This window comes from Syngnathus floridae, chromosome 3 (assembly GCF_059516105.1).
Source record: "Syngnathus floridae isolate MCC-2025c chromosome 3, RoL_Sflo_1.0, whole genome shotgun sequence".
In the NCBI taxonomy this organism is placed as follows: Eukaryota; Metazoa; Chordata; class Actinopteri; order Syngnathiformes; family Syngnathidae; genus Syngnathus; species Syngnathus floridae.
This window is the reverse complement of record NC_142415.1, coordinates 22,445,869-22,462,049: the sequence shown is the minus strand read 5'-3', so window position 1 is coordinate 22,462,049 and position 16,181 is coordinate 22,445,869. Positions and strand designations below refer to the sequence as shown.

The 16,181-nt window shown below is 52.4% G+C and overlaps 4 protein-coding genes across 7 annotated transcripts; all 4 read left to right on the top strand.

Annotated features, from left to right (window-relative positions):
• The first annotated feature begins 220 nt into the window (after nt 1–220).
• vps35 (VPS35 retromer complex component) lies at nt 221–6,527 on the top strand. Its single transcript, XM_088370510.1, has 17 exons — nt 221–319; nt 1,313–1,411; nt 1,510–1,606; nt 1,862–1,985; nt 2,147–2,329; nt 2,396–2,615; nt 3,013–3,096; nt 3,169–3,278; nt 3,350–3,446; nt 3,535–3,683; nt 3,774–3,981; nt 4,097–4,252; nt 4,336–4,458; nt 4,581–4,760; nt 4,932–5,171; nt 5,466–5,609; nt 5,905–6,527. Exons 1-17 carry the CDS (start codon nt 236–238, stop codon nt 6,082–6,084), a joined length of 2,478 nt encoding a protein of 825 aa, XP_088226636.1. The 5' UTR covers nt 221–235; the 3' UTR covers nt 6,085–6,527.
• Nucleotides 6,528–6,950: 423 nt separating this feature from the next.
• On the top strand, nt 6,951–9,877 carry hdip1 (HDAC and MIER1 interacting protein 1). 2 transcript variants are annotated; one of them, XM_088370576.1, is made up of 4 exons: nt 6,951–7,941; nt 8,675–8,777; nt 9,049–9,243; nt 9,338–9,877. In XM_088370576.1, the coding sequence occupies exons 1-4, from the start codon at nt 7,876–7,878 to the stop codon at nt 9,454–9,456; spliced, it is 483 nt and encodes a 160-aa protein (XP_088226702.1). In that variant the 5' UTR covers nt 6,951–7,875; the 3' UTR covers nt 9,457–9,877. The 2 variants fall into 2 exon arrangements, with proteins under 2 accessions (XP_088226702.1, XP_088226701.1); XM_088370575.1 differs by having other exon boundaries at nt 7,609–7,941; nt 8,675–8,783.
• Nucleotides 9,878–10,597: 720 nt separating this feature from the next.
• On the top strand, nt 10,598–12,474 carry LOC148401173 (uncharacterized). 2 transcript variants are annotated; one of them, XM_088370566.1, is made up of 5 exons: nt 10,598–10,738; nt 11,159–11,200; nt 11,462–11,578; nt 11,692–11,782; nt 11,847–12,474. In XM_088370566.1, exons 2-5 carry the CDS (start codon nt 11,161–11,163, stop codon nt 12,202–12,204), a joined length of 606 nt encoding a protein of 201 aa, XP_088226692.1. In that variant the 5' UTR covers nt 10,598–10,738; nt 11,159–11,160; the 3' UTR covers nt 12,205–12,474. The 2 variants fall into 2 exon arrangements, with proteins under 2 accessions (XP_088226692.1, XP_088226693.1); XM_088370567.1 differs by having other exon boundaries at nt 10,732–10,853.
• Nucleotides 12,475–13,130: 656 nt separating this feature from the next.
• On the top strand, nt 13,131–16,127 carry mtfmt (mitochondrial methionyl-tRNA formyltransferase). Of its 2 annotated transcripts, none has more exons than XM_088370539.1 (9): nt 13,131–13,563; nt 14,083–14,280; nt 14,489–14,611; nt 14,762–14,864; nt 14,956–15,031; nt 15,098–15,189; nt 15,256–15,334; nt 15,429–15,505; nt 15,604–16,127. In XM_088370539.1, the coding sequence occupies exons 1-9, from the start codon at nt 13,322–13,324 to the stop codon at nt 15,799–15,801; spliced, it is 1,188 nt and encodes a 395-aa protein (XP_088226665.1). In that variant the 5' UTR covers nt 13,131–13,321; the 3' UTR covers nt 15,802–16,127. The 2 variants fall into 2 exon arrangements, with proteins under 2 accessions (XP_088226665.1, XP_088226664.1); XM_088370538.1 differs by having other exon boundaries at nt 14,953–15,031.
• Nucleotides 16,128–16,181: the final 54 nt, after the last annotated feature.

Genomic DNA, 16,181 nt, shown 5'->3' with positions numbered 1-16,181 from the left:
TAAAGAGATTTTTAGAAAGCAATTTTAAATCATGAAAAATAATGGAAAACGGCATCAGCATGTGCATTGGAACAATTTAAACAACAACAACAACAACAACAAAGGACAGTGTAATTGAGTTTGGAAGTCGTAATCGTGCAATAAGAAAAAAATATGTTTAGGATATGTGCAACTGTATTTTGCCGTGTAAATATCCCGCCCGCCTCACCCTCGTGACGTCACTCTGCACTTGCGCATGAAGCTCATGAGGGCATCGCGGCAGTCACATGACACTTTGGCGACGCTGTTGGACCGTTCTGACACTCCGCTTGGAATCATGGTAAGTGGCCTGACCGACTCAGTGCAACGCAGCCGAGCACGGCATTTGGGGAAAAGATGCGCTCGTGTACCATCCAAAAGCCAGGAGAGCGTTTTAACGCCTGTTGTGGCCTAGTAACTATAGTCATGCAGAAACGGAGGTTAGGCTAAGCTAGGCTAAGCTAGGCTAGGCTAGGCTAAAAGCGACTTCCAGCTTCAAGGCCAAAATTTTAAATGCAAAATGAAGTGTAACGATATCAGCCGCCGCGCCCTTTCATCGTTTTATTCGCGGCGTGCAACGAAATAAGTGTGTTCTATGTTATTCGGACCACTTTGAAGAGGCGACTCCGACGCCTGATGGATGTTGTTAGCTTAACATAACTAAGCTTTGCTGCTGTCAAATGACTGTTATTGTGAGAGGCAGACGTCTTCTAATAAAGACTGGTCTTTGCTCAGATGGTTTCCAAATTTCCGTCTTTTGTGTCACAGTAAATGGGAAGGTAACCAGATGAGGATTTGTTAAGACTAGCAGCATAGCCCATCGTTTAAAACAATGTCCACCAAATGTTTACAAAAATCTTAACGGCATTATTTACCGTAATTGTGTTGACTTAAAAAATGGCCGCTTGACGTGCATCAAGTGCGTTGCATAGCTGCCTTTCAGTTCAGTAGGGGTGGCTGTCAAAATTTCAAGAGAAATGGATTTTTCCATGGCGCTTGTGTTGTGAGGCAAAGCTCTTCCAGACGTTCCAGTGATACAAGTATCATTTCCCTGTAATGAAAGTGCCACTTTCATTCAGAGTCATCACACGCACAATTCACTGTCAGCGGCACTTTCCGTCGCGTGTTATCATGAAGCTAGTGGGCTTTCACAAGTTATAGTACAGAACTTGTTTTGCACAATGTTGCCATTGGGGTTTATTTTTTTTCTCTCAGTGAAGGGAGGGGGCAGCACTGGAACAATACATTTCTCCCCAAAAAATATATGAAAATGTTTTTTACGCCTTCATTTCAGCCGACTACACAGCAGTCTCCTCAGGATGAGCAGGAGAAGCTTCTGGACGAAGCCGTGCACGCTGTCAAGGTCCAGTCCTTCCAGATGAAACGATGCCTGGTAGGTACATTTCAACGCGGCTGGCCTCACGAGAGCTGGCGCAATAGGGTGACTGGCGGGATTGTCGTGCTCCTTGGTGCTTTACGTTTTTGCCGCAGGACAAGAACAAGCTGATGGATGCACTCAAACACGCCTCCAACATGCTGGGAGAACTGCGCACCTCCATGCTGTCTCCCAAAAGCTACTACGAGCTTTGTATCCTCACGATGTCAGAAAAGACGAACGTCGAGACAACTTGCGTCAGCGTAGCTCAGCCGGTCGCCATTGAAGGTCAGGCCGTACGAAGACAAACGCTGCCGGTCGACGTTGGGCCACATGGAGACAAAGTTGCGTTGGCGCAATATTTTGACTTGGACGGCGTGGCGCCCGCATAACATTTTGAAAGCAATTGTAACATCTTTGGCACGCTAGCCAACGTTGTTGTCGCTCCCTAACGAGCGGCGCGCAAAGACATGGCCATCTCGGACGAGCTGCACTACTTAGAGGTCTACCTGACGGACGAGTTCGCCAAGGGACGCAAGGTGGCCGACCTGTACGAGCTGGTCCAGTACGCAGGCAACATCATTCCCAGGCTGTGAGTCGCCGCCGCCGCCGCCGCAAACGTTGACGAGCGACTCGGGCTTACAGAGGGAAAATGTGCAACTCTCCCCGCGAGCCGCCGCCGCCTTACAAACAATCCTGCCTCAGCCAGCTGAGCGCGGCGCCCTAACGCTTGTTTTGTGTGTGCGGGCGTAGCTACCTGCTGATCACGGTGGGCGTGGTCTACGTGCGCTCCTTCCCGCAGTCTCGTAAAGACATCCTCAAGGACCTGGTGGAGATGTGCCGCGGCGTGCAGCACCCGCTCAGGGGCCTCTTCCTCAGGAACTACTTGCTGCAGTGCACCCGCAACATCTTGCCTGACGACGGCGAGCACAGCGAGTAAGCTGCCGCCGCCGCCGCCCATCTTCCGAGTGGCTTTCCGTGACCGCGCGCTCAATCTCTCAGAGGCTCGGAGGAGATGACGGGCGACATCAACGACTCGGTGGATTTTGTGCTGCTCAACTTTGCCGAGATGAACAAACTGTGGGTGCGCATGCAGCACCAGGGCCACAGTCGTGACCGAGAGAAGCGCGAGAAGGAGCGCCAGGAGCTGCGCATCCTGGTGGGCACCAACCTGGTCCGCCTCAGCCAGCTGGAGGGCGTCAACGTGGACAAGTACAAGCAGGTGACTGGCAAAAAAGAGGAGACAAAAGGGAACATTGATGCCAAAATGACGCAGCGTTCAAGAGGCCAAAATGACGCAGCGTTCAAGAGGCCAAAATGACGCAGCGTTAAAGAGGCCAAAATGACGCAGCGTTAGAGAGGCCAAAATGACGCAGCGTTAAAGAGGCCAAAATGACGCAGCGTTCAAGAGGCCAAAATGACGCAGCGTTAAAGAGGCCAAAATGACGCAGCGTTAGAGGCCAAAATGACGCAGCGTTAAAGAGGCCAAAATGACGCAGCATTACAGACGCAATACACTCGGGATAAAGAAATAATCCAAATGTTTGAATTTCATTTGAAACAAGAGGTGGAAAGGGATGCCGACGACCACTAACGCACGCACACACACACACACCTAGGTTGTTCTTCCCGGCGTGCTGGAGCAGGTGGTGAACTGCCGAGACTCGCTGGCGCAGGAGTACTTGATGGAGTGCATCATCCAGGTGGGCGCCACGTCACTCAGGTCCAGCCAGCCGGCCGGCCTCTTGCTCTTCCTCACGCTCTGCTTGATCCAGGTGTTCCCGGACGAGTTCCACCTGCAGACGCTCAACCCTTTCCTCCGCTCCTGCGCCGAGCTTCATCAGCATGTCAACGTCAAGAACATCATCATTGCCCTCATTGACAGGTACGGGTTAGGGTTAGGGTGGCCCAGCTGGCCGGCCGGAGCGCCTCCGTCACCGTGGCGTTTGCTTTCAGACTGGCGCTGTTTGCTCACCGAGAAGACGGACCCGGGATTCCGGCCGAGATCAAACTCTTTGACATCTTCTCCCAGCAAGTGGCCACAGTCATACAGGTAGTGAACGTCACGTTAGCATTTCAAAGCAAGCGGCGGGCGGACCTCGTTCAGCCGGTGAGCTCGTTCGTCGCTGTTTGCGTTGCAGTCGCGCCAGGACATGCCCTCCGAGGACGTGGTGTCCCTGCAGGTGTCGCTCATCAATCTGGCCATCAAGTGCTACCCCGACCGCGTGGACTATGTGGACAAAGTGCTGGAGAGCACTGTGGAGATCTTCAACAAGCTCAACCTGGAACAGTAGGTGGTGGAGGGAGGGAGGGAGGGAGGGAGGGAGCGGCGCGGCCGCCTAAAACATGTCAAATGCGGCGCTCTGTTCTCCTCCCGCAGCATCGCCACGAGCAGCGCCGTGTCCAAGGAGCTGACGCGCCTGCTGAAGATCCCGGTGGACACGTACAACGACGTCTTGACGGTGCTGCGGCTCAAACACTTCCCGCCGCTCTTTGAGTACTTTGACTACGAGTCTCGCAAGAGCATGAGCTGCTACGTGCTCGGCAACACGCTGGACTACAACACCGCTATCCTGGCGCAAGAGCAGGTGAGAGAAGCTCATCTCCTCGTTTTTACTGGCACCTTGGCTTAACGACGCACACGGCTGTCTCTGCAAAAAAAAAGAAAGTGTTTTTTGAATTTCTGCGTTCTCACTCTGGCAGGTGGACGCCATCTTGAACCTGGTGTCCACGCTGATCCAGGACCAGCCCGATCAGCCCGCCGACGACCCGGATCCCGAGGATTTTGCCGAGGAGCAGAGCCTCGTGGGCCGCTTCATTCATCTGCTGCGCTCGGACGACCCCGACCAGCAGTACCTGGTGGCTCAGCCTTCGCCGCCGCTGCCGCCGTCATCTGGCTCCGCTTTTCTGGTCATTGACGTGCGTGTGGATTTTGCGCGCAGATCCTGAACACGGCCCGTAAACACTTTGGTGCGGGCGGAAACCAAAGGATCCGATACACGCTGCCTCCGCTGGTCTTTGCCGCCTACCAGCTGGCCTTCAGATACAAGGACAACGCGTCGCTGGTGAGCTGCCGCTTTGGCCGCGCCCACCTCTCTGGGAGAAAAGCGCAAGCAGGCGCGCATGGACGGCACTCGTGCGCCTCCCTCTCGCCGATGGACCTGTTTGTTTGGAATCCCTCCTTCAGGACGACAAGTGGGAGAAGAAGTGTCAGAAGATCTTCTCGTTCGCCCACCAGACCATCAGCGCCTTGATCAAGGCCGAGTTGGCCGAGCTGCCGCTGCGACTCTTCCTGCAGGGGGCGCTGGCGGCCGGCGAGATAGGCTTTGAGAACCACGAGACGGTCGCCTACGAGTTCATGTCGCAGGTCAGCCGGGATTGGCGCGCGCTAACGTGTTAGCGAATGCATGCTATTTTGGAGAAATCTTCTCACCCCGCTTTGAAGTCGCTGGTCTCGACTCCTCGCCGGTGACGGACGTCGGCTTGCGACTTTTTGGTTTGGTTTTGTCTTGTTTCTCAACACGTTTGACGGTTGCAGGCCTTCTCGCTGTACGAGGACGAGATCAGCGACTCCAAAGCGCAGCTGGCGGCCATTACGCTCATCATCGGCACGTTCGAGCGCACCAAGTGCTTCAGCGAGGAGAACCACGAGCCGCTCAGGACGCAGTGCGCCTTGGCTGCCTCCAAGCTGCTCAAAAAACCCGACCAGTGTCGCGCCGTCAGCATCTGCGCGCACCTCTTCTGGTCGGGACGCAGCACCGACAAGAACCACGAAGAGGTGCGCAAGCCTGTCCCATGAGTTTTAGGCCACCCAAACGGGTGGCCTTCCTTCTTTCGGCCCTTTCTTTCTGATTATCTTTAGTCCCTTCCCTCTTCCTTCATGTGTTCCTTCTTTCCATCCATCCTTTCTTGCCTTTCCCCTCCCTTATTCCCTTCCTTGCTTCCTTCTTCTTCCTGCCTACCTTATTCGCGTCCTTCTCGGCTCAACCTGGTTTCCGTCCTTCCCTCTTGACATTTGTGGGCAAAGATGTCTCGACGGCTTACTCGAGCTGGCTCGCCGTCTTTGTTTCAGATCCGAGACGGCAAGCGCGTGATGGAGTGCCTGAAGAAAGCGCTGAAGATTGCCAACCAGTGCATGGACCCCTCGCTGCAAGTGCAGCTCTTCATCGAGATCCTCAACAGATACGTCTGCTTCTACGAGAGGGAAAACGATGCCGTAAGAGAGGCCGCTGCGGTCCCGCTAGCTCTGAGCTCGTCTTTCCGCCGCGCCCGCTCGCTCGCTCTCGGGTCGCCCGACGCTTTTGGGCGAGCCACAGTGGAGTGAGGCTGCTGCTGCTGCTGCTGCTGTTGTTGCTCCTCACCGGCTCGACCCGCCCGCCCTCCCGCATTGCCGCTCGCTGCTCTCTCTCTCGGTAGCCGTTACTCGCTCACGGCGCGCGCTCCTCTCACGTGATGCGCGGCGCCGTGTCCTACTCCAATCTGAGGTGTTTTTGCACTCTTTGTGAGCGCAGGTGACCGTGCAGGTTCTGAATCAGCTGATCCAGAAGATCAGGGAGGACCTCCCCAACCTGGAGGCCAGCGAGGAGAGCGAGCAGATCAACAAACACTTCCACAACACGCTGGAGCACCTGCGCCTGCAGAGGGAGGCGCCCGAGGCCGAGGGGCCCGTCTACGAGGGACTGGTCCTCTGAAAGCGTTGACGTGCGACAACATTTCTCCACCGAGAATTCCCGCCATCCCTTTTATTGGGACCAAGACGACCAAGGGTTCCGATTTGCATCGTCTGCGACCGCTCGGACAGGCGTGTCGGAAAGCCGATTGAGCGTTTATTCCTGCCGAATGGAATAAATGCACAAAGGGCTTTTTGTCTGAATAAGAAGCCACTTGCATCGCGTCCTCAAAGCGCCGATCACCTGACCCCGGCCTCCAAATCGCAAAAGCGAGGTCTCGTGCTTTGTGCGTTAGGTTAGTGAATGATTTGCAGAAGTTTCCCCACGCGTCTGCTCGTCTTTTCTTTCTTCCTTGGTTTTGGCCGACCGACGGTGTGCAAAATTTCCCCCCGTCACACCCATTCGCAATCCCAGTGAGTCCCTTATGCTTGTCATTTACAGAAATAAACTAACTTCTTAAAGTACTTGCTTTTAATATAAGAAGCTTCTCTTCTTATCTTACAGTGGGCAAGTTCACGTCTTGTACACTGCACAATACATTACAAGTGGAGCAGAAAGAAAGGCAAAAGCAGAGCTTTGCTTAGTTCCCCTTGGTTGCAAGTCAAACCTGGTACTTTTTTCATTTGGGCTCATTGGCAATGAAAAGATTGTAAGGTCGTTGTTTTATTGCAAAACCAAACAATGCCAGGATTTGGAGGGGGGCAATTCCAAAATGTCAACAAAATGACACTGACAAACGGAGGTTTCCACCCAAGATTTGAAAAGATGGGCGTCCCCACTCACCCCAGCCCACCCCGTCCACATGGCATCATGCAGACTCGTCACAAAGGTAGCGGTGTTCCGGAAAGCTTTGCCTCCAAAAATGGCCCGAGGTGCGTCCACTTAACTCCGAAGTAGACGGAAGCTTTTGGAAATGTAGTAATATCGTCTGCTTTATTTAAAAAAAAAAAAAACGTGTTATGTCTCAAAAAGCAGCCCTAATTAACCCGAACCGGTGTAGTCTCGTTGTATAGCGACTCGAACTTGTGGTTTCGACCGTATTCAGCTTGAATGCAAATTGATGACTTAACCCCGGCCGCTTTAACCCTTAGTTCGCCCGCGTGATTGCAACCGAGCCTGACGTGAAATCTGCAGACCTGATCACTCTCCCATTGATTGTATGACATTTTTGTTTTGCGCACTGATATTTGATGACGTGTACGTGTTCTCTACAGAGTTCCAGGCTACACAAACGTTTGAGCTTTGCTGCCATTTTATTTCATAGAGCACCACACTAAAATGTCGCTCGGCTCGGCTCGGCTCGTGTCTGTGATGAATACGAGAATAGAACTCGTAACAATCAAGCGGTATTGTTCGCTAGTGGATCGTTAAGCCCACATAGCGCTTTTTTGGGATGCACAACTTGCACAAGTAATGTTTCATAAAAATGTCTGGTGAATGACTCCACGAAACCTTGAATAAATACACAGGTTTTCAAAAGAACCTCTCAGCTTAAAATTGAGAATCCGACTTGTTTAACAGCATGTTTTTTTTTTTTTTTTGCCCCACGTTACGTGAACGCCACCAAGCATCTAGAGGACACCGTGTGCGCATGCGCACAACTCGAGCAGCTCGGATATTACTGTACTTTTTTGGGTCGTAATTCTACCACTTGGCCTGCCATTCGGGTTGTCGAGTGTGCCTACTACCAATAATCACAATAATAATCGTGGTTTAATTTCTTGGGCTTTTCCTTTGTAATGCATCCATCCGTGTGAGGGCGAGTTGCCGAAGACAAGGCAAGGCGTTTTTGTCGTTAGTTGCAGCCAGACTATGTCGACAAATAAAACAAAGAAAGTCAAAATGGCTACGAAATCTTGTCCCGAATGCGACCAACAGGTGAGCGAAAATGTCTGATCTCATCTCTGCTTTGTGATCGACACATTTCAAAATGTTATTTTCTTAGCGTTGGCTGCTTTGGCGGAAATACGGTGTGCAGTTTCGTGCTCACGTCCTATTTTGTCTTTATTCAGCCCTCCCTCCCTCACTCCATTCCAAGCCTGAACTCCACTTGAAATGTTCTTTTTGCCTGCGAATCTTCGTACTCTGCAACGACGTGTACTTATTTAGCGACGGTTAATCAGCGTCAACTATGGAGATTTGATGGTTTTGAATTGTTTGCCTGTCGTCGAAATGCAGCCTTGGTAAACAACGAAAATATCTTCTTTCATTCCACATTGATGTGCACATTTACCACGCCAAATTGTGATTCTATATGCACACGTAAACAATGTTTCAAAAAAAACCTTACCAAGATAACCATGACATTGATAAACGTGTTAATAATGCCTGCTCCGGACTTTACCTAGATACGGAAACGGGTCAAAAGTAGAAAGACTTGTAAATAAGGAGCATGGAGAAATGTTTCAAATTAGCCGAGTAACAAATGCAAACGTGTTATTAGTCATCTATATATGGGCACTTCGTGATATTCCTGTTGGAAGTTCAAATCGGAGTCAGCCCTGTGACGTTCACTTCTGCATCCGCCCACACGGTGTCGCTGTGTCCCGCGCGGCCACCGGCTGGTGATGAACTTGAGCTCTCTGTTTCCCCCCCCTTTGCTTTTTCTCAGATTCCCGTGGCGTGCAAGTCGTGCCCGTGCGGCTACGTGTTCATTAGCAGAAAACTCCTCAACGCCAAGTTGAACGAATGCTCGTCCACAAACGCGGCGGCGGCGGCGGGTAAGTCGGCCGGCCGTGCGGCAAAGCAAAAGTGCGGCACTCGGCGAGGTCAAACTTGCTAAACGGGCCGTAGTTGTCCAGAGCATTTCTAGCTTTGCTACTGAAAGCACCTCCTGATGACATGCCATCAGGAGCTGCCACTACCAACCAGGTCCTGTGGTAGGATCAACCGACGCGAACCAAGGCTTCTTGCTTATCTTTCATCTGAATTCCAGGAACTCGCAAAAGCCAAAGGTCCCGCGACGGTTTGCTTGTGTGTTTGCAGACAAGCTGGAGTGCAAGCGTCGGCGCACGGAGCGCATCCGGCGCGATCGTCCGGACGGCGGACCGGCGGCGGTGGGCGGCGACGCGGCCGAAGGCAGGAGGCAGCAGCCCCGGGCCAACGGCCAGGCCGACCCCATCCGCAGGGGCCGGGGGCGACCCAAGACGGTCGGACTCAAGAAACACGAGGACGACAAAGGTGCGGCCGGTCGGCCGGCGGGCGGGCGGGCGCTTTGCGCCACTTTCTTCCTTTTTGCCCTGACATGCGTGGTGGTGTTGCGTCTTGCCATCAGAGAAACAAGAGAAGGAAGTGGACGTGTACGCGGGCCTGTCGGACGAGCGAGCGTTTGTCTTCTCGGTGGCTTTGGCCGAGATCAACCGCAAGATCCTGGCTCAGACGCTCATCTTGTAGCGAGCCAGCCTGACGTCACGGACCTTGGTGACGGGCCGCGCAGTTTTGGAAAGACTTCCACCAGGCAGGACGTGGGGTGGGCCCAACTGAACTCTCCCTGGGGCCGGGAACCTTTTGAGGTGTTAGGGCTTGGGGGGGGGGGCGCACTGACTAATGAGTGAGGAGATTCAAGTTTTGGGTGGTTGTGTTGAAAACGCAGCTCTTATTTGTGATTGGTCATTGGCTTCCCAGCCGTCCATGGCCTAAACTTGTTTCCGGGCCAAAACAAGACACTCTTACCATGGAACCATTTAGTTCCGCTAGCTTCAAGTGCCAGGAAAATCGACGACCCTGGAACTTTTAGTGGAAATACCGATAAAGAACACAAGGAATTCCCAATGAGATCCTGGAAGCTGCATAAAATGTTTTCAAGTTCCAAGTACTTCTGTAGCTCTTGTTTTGATTGGTTATTGCACAACACACACACCAACAAAAGCCTATCCTGAAATGGGGAACTTTTTAGCACTTTTCAGTTTTCTGGGCTCATTTCTCCAGGCTAAAAGGAGAGATTGTAGTACTTTCAGGAGCTATGTGAATCTGTCAAACTCATTTCTGGACCCATAACTTCCTTTCGAGGGCCAATATGACTAAACGCCTTATCTATATCTATATGTAGACTACATAACAAACTGATGAATAGCTTTGAAATCAGACTAGTGGGAAAAAAAAATTCAAATCTTTCTCTATTTTTGAAAGTGAAACTTCTTTTGTGTTTGCGGCGGGCCGTATCTGGCCCCCGGGCCTTAAGTTTGAAGCCTTATGGTAGATGAAAAACCTAACATTTCCCGAAACTTTGGGCAATAATAATGAAGGCTATGGATGTCCTCGTGAGGTCCCGGACGTTGAGCAAAAAACAATCGTCGTAAAGCTGTGCCACTGCGGGTCGGTCTCGTTTGTGAGTCGCCGTCGTTCGCTTGTAGCTCCGCCCCCGATCAAACCATCCAAGGCCTGGAGTCAACGAGCACGTGTTGAGCATATTCTGCTTCCTGCTTGCAACCGTCATGTCGTTGACCTCCACTGTAAAAATAAAAAATGCTTGTAGTCAAGGCCACTGCGCTTTGACCGCTGAGTCACAGTCTCATAACCATTCAAACGTTGCCTACCTCGTACGCACGCACGCACACGCACGCGCCTGTTGAAACGGTAAGCACACGCACAGGCTTTGAACTTTGTTCCCGTGACGGTGGTCCAACTGAAAAGTCGTCGAACTTTCACTGGTCTCGGACTCCACGCAGCAGACGCAGTGAGTTGACTTTTATCTATTTCATTTTTTGACTGTGCACGTGGAAGACGCCCGGATTGATTGTGACTGATGCTTTCTGGATGAGGACGTGGGAAATGCAAATGCAGCACATTCGGTCGGTCATATTTTGTCGCTACGTGGTCAAAGATTCACAAATGACACACCGGCGTTTTACGTCCAATTATTTGCAAATTTGAGGAAAAAGTCGAAAGGTCATATTTGGCTAAATTGATGATGCCGATTTCTTGTGGATTGTTTTCTGTTTGTCGTTCTTATCGACACAATAGAGATCACGCGTAACACTGTTTCGAGAAAATGTCAATATTGACAAGTGGCACTATAATTGTTGATTTGTGGAATGAATGTGAGCAAATGGCACAGTACGAATTGTCAAACAATGAACTTGTGCCTGCCTTTCAGAGATGCTTGGTGGCTGCTTGCTTCTCTTTGTCATCGTCTCAGGTAAAAAACAAACACACACACACACACACACACACACACACACACGAGTCGTTCATGAGGTCACGTCAGTCGAACGACAACCATTCGATCTTGTCATCATTATGCGATGACGTCACCCTGACGCCATGTCAGTGCTGCAAATGTCGAACAACAAACAACGAAAAGCCAGACAGAACGAGCAGCACACGTTAGCATTTAGTAGCACGCCGGCTGCCAGATGATGAAGGTTGATGACTCTCCGAGGTTTGATGTCGGTTTCAGGGTTGCGTCGTGCGTCTGCGAACGACGGCCAGGCGTTAACCGAGGCAGCGGAGAACAAGGCCACCGTGACGGATGAACAGAAAGAATATCTGCGATGGTTTTATCGCACCGAAGATCGTAAGAACTCTTAATTTGTCAGTGATGGTGAACAAACAAATGGGGTGCAGTGGCGCTAAAGAATCAGAATGTCATTCTATGGCAAAAGCAGAACTTCCTCAAATGTCTTCCAGCGACCGTGTGGAAATTTGTGCTGTTGGGTTTGGCCTTCGTCTGCCTTCTGGTCGGCTTCCTCTTGCTGGGAATGGGCGCCATGGCTAGCAGGTGGGCTGAGGCTAAAGCAAACCCGTTAGCCTGACGGGCTAACTCCACATCTGTGCATGCTCAGGAACAGGAGGAAGATTGCTAAGTACAAGGCGGCGGCCGCCGCCTTGGCCCATAGAGGCGAAGACCAGGCGTGGCCTGGAGACGACGACGGCCTGCTCGCCTGCGGCGGCGGCGGCACGCCGTCGTCGCAGAGGACCACGCAGTCGCCGGCGAGGGCGCCGCCTTGCAACGGCGACACCGGCGACATGAAAGCGGGGAGCATCGTGCTGACATGGAAGGACGGAAACACTTCCTGCCTGTACCCTGACAGCCAGGCCTGCGGCGAGATCGGGGTCAAGCCGACCCTGCCGGATGACGAGGACGAGGCCCGAATCCAACGGGACGACGAGGATGAGATGAAGGATGGAGGAGACAGATGAACATGCCCACAACGACAACAACATCTCCTTTTACTTGTCTACTTTAATGCCTATGAAGCAGGTGTGCATCCACTGATAAGAGGATGATGAGGATGATATTGACCCCACAAAATTGGTGTTACGGGTCAACACAATGAAATGTAAATCATTCAATATAAACGATAAATCACTTGCTGTTTGTGTTTACGTGCGCTTGTAGCCATCTGCTTCCATCCAGATGTATCTAATCGAGTGGCTGTGGTCAGCGAAGTAATAAAACTTGGAATGCAATTCATTGTTCAACAGTGTTTTTGTAAAAGCAACATTTTATGAATAAGAATGACATTAGCTGTTATTCCTTGAACAGACATATTGCCAATACTTGTCAATAAAAGAATGATTTCCAGGAAAATGTCAAGATATCATGCACAATGCAAACAAATGTTTATGCATGGAGTTTATGCATCTCCAATGGTTGAATAAATCAACATCCTACACACAAGATTGTTGGGATGGGGCCCGGCACGGCCCTTGTGAGGAAGGGCAAGGGCCGTCCGTGCACTTAGTGCATGTTGAAAAGAAAGGCCACTGAGAGTCGCTAGCTGTTTCCCACGTAAAAAGCTTTGACTTCGGGGCCGCATTAAAAATGAAAGAAATAAAGAAAGAAAGAAAGAAAGAAAGAAAGAAAGAAAGAAAGAAAGAAAGAAAGAAAGAAAGAAAGAAAGAAAGAAAGAAAGAAAGAAAGAAAGAAAGAAAGAAAGAAAGAAAGAAAGAAAAAGAGAAAGAAAGACGGTAAGCTTGTAACTATGCAGACTAATTCGACTTTTATCATTGAGTGCAATGCGTAGATAGTCAACAAAGAAAAGTTAATGGACAGTTTGCGTAGTGCGCGAATAAATCCGGATGGCGGCGCTCAAGTCAACTAAATTCGCCGACGAAAAAGAAAGACGGCAAAAAAAAAAAAAAAAAAAGAGAAGCGTGTTTGTAAAAATGGCGGCCTCCATGTCCTCCTAAACTCTCGTTCAACCTTTGTCCTAATCTTCTCCTCACTTTCTCCACAGCTTTGTCTGTGTTTGCTCATAGTAGGAGAAGCTCCGACTACCAGGCGAGGCTTCGGCTTTCAGAGCCCCATGCGAGGATGCGGAGAGGCGGCGGCGGCGGCCGCGGGGCGGCTGGGGTCACGCTGGCTGTCCTCCGCCTCCTCCGGCCCGGCGATAGCGGCGGCTTCGGCGGGGTGTCTGCGGGGCGGACCCTGTGGCCGACACTACCAAGGTGTCCGCCGCGCAGGCGTCTGTGCTCGTCCGGACCCCCGTGGAGGCTGCTGTTCTTAGGCTCGGATCACTTCGCCGTGGAGTCCCTCAAGGTCCTCGCGGCAGAAAGGTAACCCCCGGCCGGCCAGCCGGCCCCTCAATGTTGTTTATGTTTGGCCATTATTTTGCCTTGACTCAAGATTGCAAACTTGAGATACGAGCACCGCCACATGAATTTGTTCATGATGAATTTGTTTGTGGCCACCCCCACATGAAGCTTAAACTTGTGGGGCCACAGAGGCCGAGAAATTCCTTGCCGAGTGTTCACCTTGTAAAACAAACCGTTCTTAAACATTGAACGCGACGACACTGTGCTTGAAAGTGAACTTTGGCAGGGCTGGGCTGTCAAAGTCATTTTTGTCTCGGCCGGCCGCCACATAAAATGATTTGGCGGGCCCCCGGGCCTGGAGTTTGACACCTGTGGGCTAGGGGAAGACAGTCAGCAGCCGCGTGAACCAGTCAGTCAGTCAGTCAGTCAGTCAGTCAGTCAGTCAGTCAGTCAGTCAGTCAGTCAGTCAGTCAGTCAGTCAAGTCAGTCAAGTCAGTCAAGTCAGTCAGTCAGTCAGTCAGCCTGCTGCCTTTGTGCTAGGAGTCGCGCGGGAGGCGCAGTGTCGTCGTTGGAGGTGGCGACGCTGAGCGCCGACGTTCCGGTGGCGGACTTTGCCCGGCGCCAGCATCTGGCGCTGCACGCGTGGCCGCCGGCAGATGTGGACGGTCGCTTTGACGTGGGCGTGGTGGTGTCCTTTGGGTGTTTGCTCCACCAAACATTCATTGACAAGTTTGCGTGGTAAGGAAGATGGCTGAGCTTTCCTTTTCTTTCCTTTTCCTTTGGCCGCTGGCCGCTAATCGGCTTGGCCAGTCAGTTGTTGCGCATTGGCTCCTTTGCTTCAACATTTGGCCTTTGCAATCGTTTGTTCAATGTCAAATTGGAAAATCTTGGGCCACACGGCAGCCTGTCTGTGTGTCATTCTTTTTTTCTGGCGCGTGTGTGTCAGTGGCATCCTAAACGTCCATCCCAGCCTTCTGCCTCGGTGGCGCGGTCCGGCGCCAATCTTCCACACCATCCTCAACGGAGACGCCGTGACGGGCGTGACCATCATGCAGATACGTGCTCGCAGGTGAAAACGATGCGACCTTTTTTTTTTTTTTTTTTTTCTCCTTCCAGCGCCAGGCGTTAGCAGCTTGAAACCAGAGCGTGTTGTGTTTGGAAAGCCCGCTTAGCTTAGCGCCAACAATGGCAACTCCTAATGCCGCCTTCTTGCGTTCAGATTCGACGAGGGTCCCATCCTGAACCAGGCTCTCCACACGGTCCCCGAGACCAGCACGGCCGAGCGGCTCGCCGACGTCCTCGCCGTCAAAGGAGCTCGGCTGGTGAGTCGCACCTTGGAACCACCGGGGGGGGGGGGGGGGGGGGGAGGTTTTTGCCGTGCGCCTCAGACAAAAGCCTTTTCTGCCAAAGCAGCTCCTGGACACGTTACGGGACTTGCCTCGGCGGATGGCCGACAAGCGGGAGCAGAGCCCAACCGGCGCCACCTTCGGTACGAGCCGCTTTCCGCTCGCCCGAGCGATGCGAGGACCGACGCTTGCCGTTTCCCCCCCGACAGCCCCGAAGATCGGCGTCTCCATGAGTTGGATGGTGTGGGAGGAGCACACGTGCCGAGACATCGACCGCCTCTACCGAGCCATCGGATGGCGGGTGGGTGAGCCGTCGCCAGGTGGGCCCGTGCTTGAGGACGTGCCCGTAATGTTTGTCATTGCGCAGATCCCTCTGAGGACCACGTGGATGGGTCGCACCGTCAAGCTTGTGGACTTTGCCGGGAGGTGCCACATCTCCTTTGCAGGCCGGTCTCGCCGCCCGCCGTCTTTGTGTGGCTTCCCCTCCCCTCCTCCCCTCCCGTCCAGACGGCGCTCATTGGGCCTTTTCTTCTCACTCAGACGCGAGCGAGGAGCGGACGCCGCCGGGGCGGGTGAGCTTTCATAAGGAGTCCGACACGCTGGCCGTGCGCTGCAAGGTGATTGGCTCCCTCCCACGCTCATCACCGAGCCACCGGTGTCATGGAGTGACAAATCAAGGCTTCAGAAAGGTCCTCTGCTCCTTTTTTCTCTCCAGGACGGCTGGGTGGCCTTCAAGGCGGTGATCCTGAACAAGCGTCTGACAGCGGCCGACTTTTACAACGGTTACTTGCACCAGACGCTGAGGCGGCGCGGCGGCGGCGGCGCGGCCCGGGACTCTGCCCCCCCCGCCGCCTTCGTCAGCCCTCCGTCGACCAGACCGCCTGACGCCGGCAAACGTCTGCATCGCGATTGACCACCGGAAGAGTCGCTTTTCGTTTGACGAGGCTCCACTGTCCTGGCGGTGCTGGTATGAAGTTCTCGCCTTCTGAAGGGTACAGTCCGAGTCATTTTGGAGTGGGGTGCTGCTAGCCGCCGCCAGGGGGCGCCGCCGCCTGATCTCTTTTGCACATAAAGTTCAAGTCCCAATGATCGTCACATACACATTTGGGTGTGGTGAAATTTGTCCTCTGCATTTAACCCGCTATCATACCTTGAAAATTGGTTGCAAAAAATGATTGAAAGACGCTGGGCATACGCGACACAAAAGAGTCAAATGAATGACGCTATTCTGTTCCAAAAGTTATTTTTTATCAGCAAAACACCTTTATTATAATAATTCTCTTCAATTTGCCT

Excerpts from the sequence above, each read along its gene's own strand:
- vps35 (XM_088370510.1), top strand. The coding sequence starts at position 236 with ATGAAGCTCATGAGGGCATCGCGGCAGTCACATGACACTTTGGCGACG. Across the intron at positions 4,459-4,580 it reads ACAAGGACAACGCGTCGCTG|GACGACAAGTGGGAGAAGAA; the intron begins GTGAGCTGCCGC and ends TCCCTCCTTCAG. Across the intron at positions 5,172-5,465 it reads CCGACAAGAACCACGAAGAG|ATCCGAGACGGCAAGCGCGT; the intron begins GTGCGCAAGCCT and ends TCTTTGTTTCAG.
- hdip1 (XM_088370575.1), top strand. The coding sequence starts at position 7,876 with ATGTCGACAAATAAAACAAAGAAAGTCAAAATGGCTACGAAATCTTGT. Across the intron at positions 7,942-8,674 it reads GTCCCGAATGCGACCAACAG|ATTCCCGTGGCGTGCAAGTC; the intron begins GTGAGCGAAAAT and ends GCTTTTTCTCAG. Across the intron at positions 9,244-9,337 it reads GAAACACGAGGACGACAAAG|AGAAACAAGAGAAGGAAGTG; the intron begins GTGCGGCCGGTC and ends TCTTGCCATCAG.
- LOC148401173 (XM_088370566.1), top strand. The coding sequence starts at position 11,161 with ATGCTTGGTGGCTGCTTGCTTCTCTTTGTCATCGTCTCAG. Across the intron at positions 11,201-11,461 it reads TCTCTTTGTCATCGTCTCAG|GGTTGCGTCGTGCGTCTGCG; the intron begins GTAAAAAACAAA and ends TGTCGGTTTCAG. Across the intron at positions 11,579-11,691 it reads GTTTTATCGCACCGAAGATC|CGACCGTGTGGAAATTTGTG; the intron begins GTAAGAACTCTT and ends AATGTCTTCCAG.
- mtfmt (XM_088370538.1), top strand. The coding sequence starts at position 13,322 with ATGCGGAGAGGCGGCGGCGGCGGCCGCGGGGCGGCTGGGGTCACGCTG. Across the intron at positions 13,564-14,082 it reads AAGGTCCTCGCGGCAGAAAG|GAGTCGCGCGGGAGGCGCAG; the intron begins GTAACCCCCGGC and ends CCTTTGTGCTAG. Across the intron at positions 15,506-15,603 it reads CGCTGGCCGTGCGCTGCAAG|GACGGCTGGGTGGCCTTCAA; the intron begins GTGATTGGCTCC and ends TTTTCTCTCCAG.